The sequence below is a fragment of the Epinephelus lanceolatus genome, chromosome 11 (genome assembly GCF_041903045.1).
Source record: "Epinephelus lanceolatus isolate andai-2023 chromosome 11, ASM4190304v1, whole genome shotgun sequence".
Taxonomy (NCBI): Eukaryota; Metazoa; Chordata; class Actinopteri; order Perciformes; family Serranidae; genus Epinephelus; species Epinephelus lanceolatus.
Genome location: NC_135744.1, coordinates 22,120,471 through 22,132,783, shown reverse-complemented (window position 1 = coordinate 22,132,783; position 12,313 = coordinate 22,120,471). Strand labels below are relative to the sequence as shown.

Genomic DNA, 12,313 nt, shown 5'->3' with positions numbered 1-12,313 from the left:
AGTGAAGGTGGGTCAAACAAACACCGGCCTTTCACCCGGGAGTCTGCTGTTCACGTCTGGTGTAAAACCAGAAGTAAATCGAGGTCTTTTAATAATTCAAATAAACACAAGAAGTTTGTGTGCGTGTGTGTAGCATGCTATCCTAGTGAGGTATGTAATTCGACGTATATGACGCTCAGTTAATTATTAACATTCATTCATTTACTTTCTATAACCGCTTATCCTGTTAGGGGTTGCGGGAACCTATCCCTGCTGACATTGGGTGAGAGGCTGGGTACACCCTGGACAGGTCGCTAGACTATCACAGGGCTGACACATAGGCTGCGTTCAGACCTGATTCAAATCTGATTCCTTCTCAAATCGGATTTTTAGGGCTGACTGTCCACACTGTTTTTAGCAAGTGTCCAAATCGGATTTGGCTCTGTTCAGACTGGGCCACATTATTGACCAATCTGACAGGTTGCTGTGGCTACGACATTGGAGCGGAGATGTCATCTAGCGTGTATTGTGTGATGTCATATAAGGAGCTGTTCAGACTCAGACACATCTGTCCAAATGCGATTTGAAACTACCTCCCAAAGATGGTTTTGATCTGGTTTGCAAAAATCGGATTTAATGTCATTTATGACTGTTCAGACTTCACAAGAGCCATCTGGTTCCAATCTAGATTGGCTAAAAATCGGATTTTGGCTGGCAGTCTGAACAAGGCCATAGAGACAGACAACCATTCACACTCACATTCACACCTACGGACACCTATGGAGTCACCAATTAACCTGCATGTCTTTGGATTGTGGGAGGATGGGGGGATCAAAACCCCCCACCCTGGGTTCAAACCAGGAACTCTCTTGCTGTGAGGCGACAATGCTTACCACTGCCCCACTGTGGTGCCACATCAATAACAGCTGTAATTATTTCAAGCCAAACAATTATGTTTTTCTCTGTACATTTCGTCGTCCAAAAATGCATGGCTCTGGATGCAGATTTTGCCATGTTGTTTCTGGCCTCTTCTTCTGTTATGCATTTAATGCTATTCAACTTCCAGGTCAAAGCCCGGGGAGGAAACTGTGGAGCATTCACAGAGCACCTAGGTCCAATTGACTGTATACATGCAGGAGTAATTCGACTCCCAGTTGCATTAACTGGGTGTGTTAGTCTGACTTTGAGAAATTAAGTTTAGTATGATTTCAGTCGTGCTAATGTATTTACATGTATTATAAAAGTCTGGTTTTAGTCAGAATAATACAATAAATCGGGTTTTTCTTTGTTGTTTTGCATTTCTTTGTTGTTTAGTGTACAGTATCTTTGCAGTTCCTTTGCATCTTTTTGTGGTACTTTTTAGTCTAGTCCTGTTGGTGTGTGTTTCTTTGAGTGATGTTTTGCAGGTGAATGCCAGGGGGGCCTGCTGGACACTTTGGGCCCCTGAGCCTGTGCCTTGTAGGCATGTTCAGTAATCCATCCATGGCTGTTTACACGTCTAAAGAATGCTCCTAAAATCTGAATAATACTGGCATATTCCATGTTTTAATTGGAAAATGCTACATTTGGAAAAAGACCTGATTCAGAATATCCGAACAGAATATGCTGTTTACCTATCAAATTCTAAATATTCAGAATGATAGTGGAATATTAGTGTGCATGTAAACTTAGTTAAAGATCACGATTTTGCATATGTAAAAGAAGCAATCTGTGAAGAGGAAAATATTTTTTTAATGCTGCGGTTTGTATTTGTGCCTTGTTTGTTTCTTTTAAGGATTAAAGTCCATTTTTTAATCTCCGTGTTTTAATAGCTTGAAGATTACAGTACATTATTGCAAAGACATGGCCTCTTAGATAGAGTATTACAAGAAATGCACACACAAATAAAACACAACAACCTCCCCGATTAACTAAAATGAATAGGCCATGCTTTTCTGGCCTATCTCATTTTTTTTTCTATCTTGGATCCCTCGAGTTATTGCTGTCATCACCGTAATCATTATATTTTGCGTCATCTTTTCCAATCTGTAAATCTAAAATACGATCCATGGACATGGCATGTAAGATAAGCTGTGGGCCACTATTATCTTTTCCCTGCCATCAGTAAAGTGGATTTCCTGATGCATCAGCAGCCCCTTCGGTCATCCAAAATCTGGTTTTCCAGATTTCCCACTCCTATCCCCTCTGTGGGGGTCTTAATGGGGAGATGGGATTCAAAGGTCTTGCTCAAAGCCGCTTTCTGTCACTCTCTCTCCCTGCCTGTTTTTTTATGTAAATCGATCCAGTCTTGGGTTCCAGCATTAGATTGGGGGTTGTTGTGTGTGCTGTACACTGCCTGAGGCGGCTGACTGTCTGGCTAACACATTACCCCACATCCCCGCTTTACTCCCCTCTACAGATAACTGAAATGTAGACTGCAACCATATAGATTGTCCCCATATGGGTTAATGTTTGCAATTTGATCGTGCATGGATAGACAAACACACAGCACGTCCGAAGCAGAAACATACACACAAACACAAAGAGCCTTCAGGTGCTCTTTGTGCTTTTACATCGTTTTCTAATAGAGGAAGAAAAATGAGCAACCATGGGGCAAAACATCCTGAAATGACTGTCTGCCGTCCTTTGTAGCACCTGCTTAATCCAGAGAATCACAGCTCAATATGCTCTATTAATCCCTCCGGCGCTCTGCACCACTTCAATCTCACACCACATCTATGTTGTTTTTAAAGGGCTGACCCAAATACTCCAGTGTTCGAGAGACTCGCTGCTGAAGCTCCTGGGATTGAAAAGTCATCCATTCTTTAGCACTTTTCTGCCACACACACATTCACACACCGAGATCTCATGAACATCCACAGCACAGTACGGTGTACAGCTTTCTTAGTCATAAAATCAGCTTATATCAAACTGCAAGTTTACAAACAGTACCAGCTTTTTAAATTTCAGAAATGATTCTCTTCAGGTTCACTGACACCACTTCACTTCAATCAAGAGGACTAAAGTAGAAATAGACACAAAAGCTCTTATGCTTGAACTGATTGTGACAGACATAAATCAAACAAGAAATATAAAGTACTATTTGGGCCCAATACCATTCCTTATCTTTACCCCAACTCCTCATTTTCCAGTGCAATTTTACTGAAATGGGACAACCTTTCAAGACCCTGATATGTCATTAGTAGTCGTCAATAGGGTGCTCTGGGAATGAGTCCTAAAACCTGGAAATGAATTAGCATTTTAGCACTTCCGTTTCCCTTGTCTCGAAGTCAGTGGTTTTTGGTATGATGCCTGAAATAAGCCCAGTTAACACAAGCTTAAGAGACTTTCAGGTTTTGTTCTATGACACAAAATATGTCAGTAAATACCACACTTGTGAATTTTGAAGCTTTTATGTGCCTTTGCCAACAAGTAGCTAAATGAGACTACAGAACGTTATCATGCCGAACATGGCTTTACAGCCTCGTTGTAGCAGGGATGTTAAGTCATGTGACCGTGGTGTACTTTGTTTGTAGCCTAACATCAGTTTCTTACTTATGGTGATCGCATTTAGGCCATTTGTAAAGATTATCTTGCTGAACAAAACGTGCAAGTATCATAGGAGCTCATGTCTTTGCACAAGAGCTTGTTATCTGCCATAACCCAAATCCAAACTGAAAAATCCCATTGGCTTTTTGACAAGGGAACCTGCTAACTTCCGTGTCAGCCTAAGCATTATCCCTGGAGCACTCTACGGCATTTACATAAACTGAAACTGAAACTGACCTATGACATTAATGGTAATAAAGACATTTGTCATTCATCTTGTTGAGATAGAAAAGCATGTATGCTCACAATTTGTTCACAACTGAAGCTTAACCCTATCAATCATTAATCAGCAAATAAAAAACAATACTGCTTTATTACCAGGCGGGGCACTGTAGGCTCACATAGCAACCCGTCTTCACTGATATTAGAGGAGTGGTAGCACTGCTGGCCTTAAGTTAAATTTCAGGTGTCACATACCATCAAAGAGGTGGGATGTGACATGGAAGTACTATGTCGAAATGTAAGACTGTAAAGTGCAAACAAGCAATAACAATATAACGTTAGCTAGCTAGTTAGTTGGCTACTTAGACATTAGCACACTGCTAGCAATCTTTCTTGTTATGTTTGTTCAGAAAAAGTCCATAGCAACAGTTTCTTGCTTGTCCAGCCATCTTGAGGATGATTTCTCATAACACTTGGACTGGAGCGTGCCTCTTAAAAACCTCCGCTTAAAGCGCCATGTAGCCCCAACACTTCACCCCACCTCTCTGTCCCAACAATAACCGAGCCCCCCCACCAGTAGATGTGAACACACAAAATGGAGGGCTAAGTGGTAGAGGCAAGAGGTGTTTTGAGATTGTTGTAACTGTGTTGTGACATTGTTCATAATGGCACTATTGTGCATTTATTTTCTATCGAAGCTATTATTCTGAAGTCCCAAGTCTGCTTTCTAATGAAGAAATATATTAATAATACAACATCTGGGAGAGCAGATTGTTGGCAGGATTGATAGAAGTTTACAGCTAGATTTCTATAATAATCTGCCCTGTCAGGGTTATAAATGTAGGAATATAAGAGCAATTATAATCACAAATGTGTTATTTTTTTTACTACACTGATGAGGACAACTGAACTAAAAGAAAGTTTGGCATAAATGTGATTTTTTTTTTTTTTTTTTTTTTTTTTTTTTTAAATGTCACACTGCTTTAAAAATGGCTGTTCGCTCTGTGTTGTTGTGCAGGACTGAGTAAAGCAGGGTACACACAGTGATGTTCAATCAAGCGACACATTCTGCTGCTGCCAAAACATAAATTGCATTTATCCAGCCTCAATCTAAGACATCCATTTCCTTATGTATAATGCCATCTTGCATTACAGATATTGTTTTCTGAATTTGTCACTTCCCATGCTTGTCAGTTTTATGATGAGATTTTTTATATTTTTAGTGGCCTTATTAAGAAATTGGTTTTGGCTTCACACATTTTTAGCAAAAGTATCTCATGGTCATGACTACAAGGCGCAGGGGATGGGTTGTGCTAGAGAAGAACTTTTAGTTTTAACTTTAATTTGTAGAACATATTGTCCGACCACGTTAGGAGACAAGTAGTTTTGTATAGCCAGATATGTCTTCATGCTTACTGAACTAGGGATGTCAATGTTAAACTTAATTTGGTTGACTGCTGAGATGTTTTTGACCGGTTACATGTTGGTCTATGGGTAAATAGATTAGATTCTGCTGCTCTTCAGTTTACTGCACTGTGCACCACCCGGTAGTGGGAGCTAGTTAGTGACCAAGCTGCTTAATTTTAACAACACTAAAAGGGATCTGTAGCCTAGATGTGTGTTGGCCGATCAAAAGCAAAATTAAAGAAACTGTCATCCCTGAATTTAACCACAGATTTTTAAATTTACTTAGCTACTGCATGCCAGGATGGCACCTTTTCATTCCAGTGGAGATACTCGCCTGATGCACACGCTAAAAAAAGTTTCTAGCTTCTGGGTAAAGTCTAAGGTCTCTGATGTTTTCACTGCAATACCATGAGTGGCCACTAGAGAACATTGTCTGCAAGGCTGAGCAGAGCTCTTAGGGGCAAAGTTGAACCCTTCAAAATCCTGCACTTAGGGGAAAAAAACGCCTTGGGTGGAGCTATGTTCAGGATTCAGCGAGTGTGCCGTTGCAAAACAGTGTGAACTTGTTTTGATGGAACATTTGCAGGTGGAAAGGTGAGCCCTAAATCTCTACAAAAGTAAACACCACATAAAACACTAAAAAGATGTTTAGTGTTTAGGTTGCTTATTTGGAGGTTGTAGTTGTTTCATGCATAGTGATAAAGGGAAGTGGAGATGGGTCTAGCTATTTGAAACTTGTTTCATGTAGTGATAGAGATTTGGAAACAGTAACACGCAGATAGTGAAATAGCAGGAGAATTCCATTGGCAGGCATGGCTCTATGCACTGTCCTGTGAGGAGACAAGTGTTAAAGGGTGATTGAAAAGCAGGCTGTCACAGAGGGGATGGAGATGCGATAACATAGATGGTCACTCCTGGAAGGCGTTCATAGTGTTTGACTTGGTTGTTTACATCAAAAGTGACAGAAACAGTTGAGCCAAGAATGAACAAAGAAAGAGAGAAGTTCAAACCCTGGCTCCTTTCTCACCTTCACATAGCTTTCCAATCAGCAGCAAAGTGGGTGTGAATCTGAGACTGAGTGTGCATACAGTTTGAAAACAAGGCGAGGCTCCAACTAGAAAACAATGTTTTGATGCACTGGATGTGCTAAATATGCATATTAAGGCAGTACAGGAGGAGGTGCACATTAATAATCCTCCAGGACTGTAAAATGCATGTTTAACCCAAACAATAACCCTTTTTAGATAGGAATTGTGCAAATTTGCAGGAAAGCCCAATCAGTCTTTTTTCAGCATTGGCAGTTTAAAAGCAAAATCGGGGAGTACGGCAAAATGCCACTTGCCTACTTTTGTTTATACAGAATGCGCCTTGTTTCGGGGCAATGGGGGGCGTGAGCAAGTAACAAAACATGTAGCTCAGCATGTGACGTAACCAGTGACGTGGGAGGGAAGCCGCGGCTGGTCAGTCCTTCGGCGATTCTCTCGTAGGTCGGCCCGTCCTTCACCGTTCCCGTCATTTGACGGTTAATGGCCTCTTCGTTTGCGAGGACAAGGAGGGAGCGCAATTCCTTGTCTCCCCAGTTGCTCATCTTTACTGTGTCTGTCAGGTTTGTGTTTCCCTCTTGCTACTAGCTGCTCATTCCTGCAGCTGTTTCCTGTTAGTCCACCGCCAGTGGGTTGCACGTGTGGCGTCATCAACAGCTCCTCCCACAAGTCTTCAACAGCCCTTCCCGTTGCTGAAGGCCGCCTCGGTCTGTTTAAACTAAAAAGGGTTCCGTCAATATGACTACCCTATGAGGTGGAAAATTGGGCACCTCGGATCAACTCGCCAATCCAATAAACGCTTGCAGCTTGCCGGCAAAACGGCCCAACATTCGCAGAAAATCTGGCAGTGTAAAAGAGGCTACTGCGTAATGTTACAGTAGTTGGTTCGGAATGAACCGCACCAGAGTTCATTTGTAATCTGGCGGGGACCACCTCTTCAAGAAGGTCTCGATCAGGTTGTTTTGGTGCACACCCGAGTGTGATTGCTGTGTTCACACCTGCCCAAACGATCCGCACTTAGGGGGCAAGAGGAAGTTGAATTCGATTGAACCGAACCAAACAGGGCAAGTGTTAAAGCACCCTGAGTTTTAGAAAGTTACAGAAATTTTTTGGACAGCCCCCCCCCCCAAATTCCTGTGTCAGAGAGATGTGAATTTCCAAAGTTTCCAAAGCTGTTTATCCATCTGTCAAGTACTGCTAAAGAAGCATACTGCCAGCTTAAAAGTCTCCAGATAGGTTTGATAGTTAGACCCTGAAGTCCAAATCAAATCTAACATAATGGTGAATAAAATGGTCATAAAATCCTGCTCACATCAATTCTCAGTGAAGGATAAATGCAACCCTCTATTTGCAAGAAGAATTTACACAACATTTGAATTGACAAAGGACAGACAGTAATTACTTTTCCATTAAATGATTCCCGACCAGCCACGGCTGAACAACTGTTGGAGGGTTTGGCATTCTTTGTTTTTTCAAACGGTGATTCATTACACTTGAAAATGAGTGCCGTGTCAACAAAGTTTGCTCTCATCATTTTCAATATTTTGGCAATGAATAAGCACAGATTAATGTTTGCAAATATATATTCAGCAAAGTCAACTCCCAGCAGAGTTGTCATTCATTTGGTTAATTATCGTGCTGTCTGACTTACACTCCTGGGAATCCTGTAATATGCATGAGAGCCGACTGGCTCTGGCAGATCACCTCGGATTTGTGAGGAAATCAATACTATAGCCTGACTATGTTTGCTGCTGTGTGGGCCTTAACGGCTTGACTAATGGCTCTGGTTATTGAAGACTGCGATGGGCTCAAGTTGTCACTCTGTTGCAATTTACCAGTTTCCAAATCTCTGTAGTCAATAATGTACTTAATGTTATGACATCTCGCGCTTAATCAATAACAACAGCAACTCGTGGTGCCAATCAAGTCCTGAGTACAGCTCATGCAGACTCCCACAGCACAATGGTACTGATCGCAAATAGTTAATTAGTTGTCACATCATCAGCATCCTGCTGCAGATTAAACCTTTCCCTTGATATTTTTGTTCCATTGTTTTGTTTCTTCACAGCTGAATTAAGATGTGTGTAGAAGTTTTAATGAAGTTTTGTAGTGCCCAGTGCCATCTTGACTGCCTGAGGAGAGTTTAGCTCTTGAAGACGATGGCTCTGAGCTAAAACATGTTGTTCCGTCGTGATAATGAAAAGTATCTTCGGCTCTGTCTGGCTAATGCAGCCATCTGCTGGCAACTCCTAATGGAATTATAGAGCCTTTCAAGATCTCTTAAATAATTCAGACGTGGAGAATATTCTCAAGACGTCATATTTATGTGCGAGGCTTAATTCTAACTGTAGGATTGGATTTGTCAATTCCAGAGTTACTTTTCCTAATACTAAATATGCACTCTGCTTCGAACATTCAGTGCAGGACAAAGTAAGTCTGGTCTTGTCTGTAATCTTGGATTACTGTTGCTAATTCAACATAATGATGGTTGGCTGTGCGGTTATCTTTCAGTTTTTCTGGCTTTGAATCGATGGCAGAATGTTGTGAGAGGCTGAGAGGAATCTTCACAGATCCAGCCATGTGTGCACATCTCCTTGATGATATGAGTATTAATTTTGGAAAAAAACAATCTTGTCATTGAGTGCAAGCTGTCTTTGTTTAGATATGATAAATGAAGTATTGTTTAGACACAAGAAAATGAAAGTATAGTGCAAAGCTGAACAGAAAAATTTTAACCGAAATCACCTTATACGCCTTTCCCACCAAAATTAATGCATGTACGGGGATTTTTTTTTAAACATGGGATGACCTGATAAAAATAGGCAATGGGCTGCTTTTCCCATTGCCAGTAGACCAGTGAGCTCTGCAGCAGACGAGTATGCCTTTTGGTCATATGTGTCATGGTCATCATCACGGATTGGCCGAAAAACAGGTTAATAAACAGTTGAAAGCAGCATGGGGGCCAGTGAAAATGTTACAGTGGTTAGTTGTCTTTATATACCTCTTATTTTAGTCGCTCTCTTAAACCCAGTGCTGACTAATTTCAAATGATATTTGAGCACTGCTTGGATGGAGACTGACAGCGTTATGTGGCAGCCCATCATTGCATCATGCCAGCAAAGAGGCTAAAAATAGCGTGTCCACCCAGGTGTCGTATTCCCATCACTGCCAATCAAAGCTGATCAGAGGTCAGTAAATACTCGTGACAACTGCAGAGTCAATTGTCTCCAGGGATTGAACCTTTCCCATTAAATACAAAAGCCAGATGTTAATGGGTGTTTGTATTTTTTTGTGTAGTGGGGAAAGGGCTTCAGTTGTCTTGTCACCTGTGAACATTAATGAATTCATTTGTGCATCAGTGCTGACTATATTTCTCTTTCTCTCTCAGGGTGGAGGTCACAGGATTCCAGCTCACTGCAGCAATTTGAGAATTAACAACAGACCTGGAAAAGAGAAACAGTGCTTATGTTCACCATAATGGCACCCGTAGGCGTGGCTAAGCTGCGGGCTCGGCTCTTCCTGCTGTTTCTTTGCTTGACACTACGTGCTGGCATGCTTCAGTTTGCTACAGCCACGATACAAGGGTACATTGGAGACAGGGACATGATATGCCCGTCTGTGTGCAGGTGCGATGAGGACTTTATCTACTGTAATGATCGTGGCCTGAGCTCCATCCCCTCACTGCCCCCTTCGGCGTCCGTCCTTTACCTTCAGAACAACCAGATAAACAACCCGGGTTTGCCCACCTCCTTGGAGCGCCAGCTTGCCGTCCGTGTGGTCTACCTCTATGATAATGAACTGGATGAATTCCCCATGCACTTGCCACCATCCGTCCGTGAACTGCATTTGCAGGACAACAACATACGCACTATTCCTCGTAGTGCACTGGCTCGGATGCCTTTGCTAGAGAAGCTCCACTTGGATGACAATTCTATTTCCACTGTCAGCATTGAGGACCAGGCCTTTGCTGACAACCCACGGTTGCGCCTACTTTTCCTTTCACGCAACCACCTGTCCAGTATCCCCTCAGGACTGCCTGCCTCTCTGGAAGAACTCCGTCTGGATGACAACCGAATCTCCACTATCCCAACCCATGCCTTTCGAGGCCTCGCCTCACTTAGATGTCTTGTCCTGGATGGGAACCTTTTGGCAAACCAGCGCATTGCTGATGACACATTCTCCCGCCTTTCCAACTTAACCGAGTTGTCCCTAGTCCGTAACTCCCTCCAGACCCCTCCTGTCAACCTGCCCAGTGCCCATCTGCAGCGCCTGTCTCTGCAGGAAAACGCCCTGACTCATATGCCACGTGGTTCCTTGGATGGCATGCGCAGGCTGCTGAGGCTGGACCTGTCAGGAAATAACCTGACCACCCTGCCGAGGGGACTGTTCAAAGACCTGGACAGCCTGGGACAGCTGCTGGTGCGAGGCAATCCTTGGCACTGTGGTTGCAACCTGCGCTGGCTGTATGACTGGCTGCATGCCCGTGGTAACTCCATCACTGTCAGAGGTCTCACCTGCCATGGACCTGACAGGGTGCGAGACATGGCCTTGATAGACCTGACCAGTGAGATGGAGGAGTGTGAGGTGGTGAGGACAGCAGGGACCAGAGACAGAGTGGGTGGGGGTGGAGTTGATAGCTCTACCACTCACACTCCTCCACAGGGCTCTCTCTTCACCCTCCGCTCAAAGCGACCAGGCCTGGGGCTTCCTGACTCTGGCTTAGACTACACTCTTAGCAGCAGTGGTGTGGGGAAGAGTCTGGCCCTCAATGTGAAGCCGCTCTCTCACAACAGCGTCCGTGTTACCTGGAGCGTGGCCCAGCCCAGCTCCTCCTTCAGGCTGAGCTGGCTTCGACTGGGTACTGGGAACGCCATGGGCTCAATCACAGAAACTCTTGTGCGGGGTGACCGTCGAGAGTACCTGCTTACCTCCCTCCAACCACGCTCCAGCTACATCATCTGTATGGTGCCCCTCCCTGCCAGTTCAGAAAGCAAAGGAGGAATTTCTGGAGATGCTGACTCTGATGAAGCTCTGGTGTGTGCAAAAGCTGAAACGTCTGACCTCACCCCTCTGGAGGAGGAGGAGGATGAAGACTCCCATCAGATGACAGTGCTGCCCCTGGCAGGGATTATTGGTGGGGCCACCGCCATTGTATCTTTGGCTCTTATTTTTGGCATCTTCTGTTGGTATGGACATAGGACTGGGCATTTGTGCTCCCGTGACCATTACACACGCAGCAGCTCCCGAAAAAACAAGAACTATGATGATTACATTGAGTCAGGCACCAAGAAGGACAATACCATCTTGGAGATCCGCAGTCCGGGGTTCCAGATGACGCCTATGGCGGCTTGCCAGCCAATGCAGCCCAAACCACTACGAGAGGATTACATCATTCATACCATATTCCCCTCCAATGGCACTGGCCTGTACAAAGGTGACAACCATGTCGCTAACGCAGGACATGGCACCAACCGTGGCTATAGAGAAGGAGGAATCCCAGATATAGACTACTGTTACACATGATGTACTGTACCAGATCCTGTTCACAGTGTTATTGGTAAACTGTATAGATGCACAATTTCCCTTCGCATGGACACTTCTGAAGCACCCCTCTGTGCCTTCTTCTTCTGGTCTCCCATTCCAAAATACCTGCTGTTCACTGCACTGAAAGAACTGTATGTGATTAACTGGAACTGAAACCGTGTGGGAACTGTTGACTGCAGGAAGCAGCAGCCAGTGCCCCAGGTGTAAATGCACAGCTGACTGTTTCTTCACCATCTTAGTAATGGCCTGTGTATGTTGTTTTTTTCTTTCTGCTCTTTCCGTGTGACATGCAAGCAAAGAATGTATACACTGTGGAAAGGTCAAACTTTGCATAGGTGCAGGTAGAGTTCCTCTTTCACACACAGGAGCCACAGCAGTCAATTCAAAATGGATTAAGAAATGATGAAATGACATTTTTGGTACTCTTTTCCTGCTCACCGGTCATACACAGTATGTAGTCTTATCAAGTCATTGTTCCAAATGCCTCAACTATATTGATGTGCCCTACCAGCTATCCAAGGAAAGGGCTTTGTAAAGCTGTGAATTGTTCTATTTCAAACGACCCAATAACCACTTGTCTTAAAGTAGGC

At 43.6% G+C, this 12,313-nt stretch overlaps 1 protein-coding gene across 2 annotated transcripts in view; it reads left to right on the top strand.

Annotated features, from left to right (window-relative positions):
- flrt1a (fibronectin leucine rich transmembrane protein 1a) overlaps nt 1-11,854 on the top strand; it is a 77,243-nt gene extending 65,389 nt beyond the window's left edge. For both annotated transcript variants that reach the window (XM_033635788.2, XM_033635780.2), the window contains exon 3: nt 9,568-11,854. In XM_033635788.2, coding sequence (XP_033491679.1) covers nt 9,645-11,702 — 2,058 coding nt within the window. In that variant the 5' untranslated portion in view covers nt 9,568-9,644 and the 3' untranslated portion in view covers nt 11,703-11,854. The remainder of the gene's footprint in view (nt 1-9,567) is intronic.
- Nucleotides 11,855-12,313: the final 459 nt, after the last annotated feature.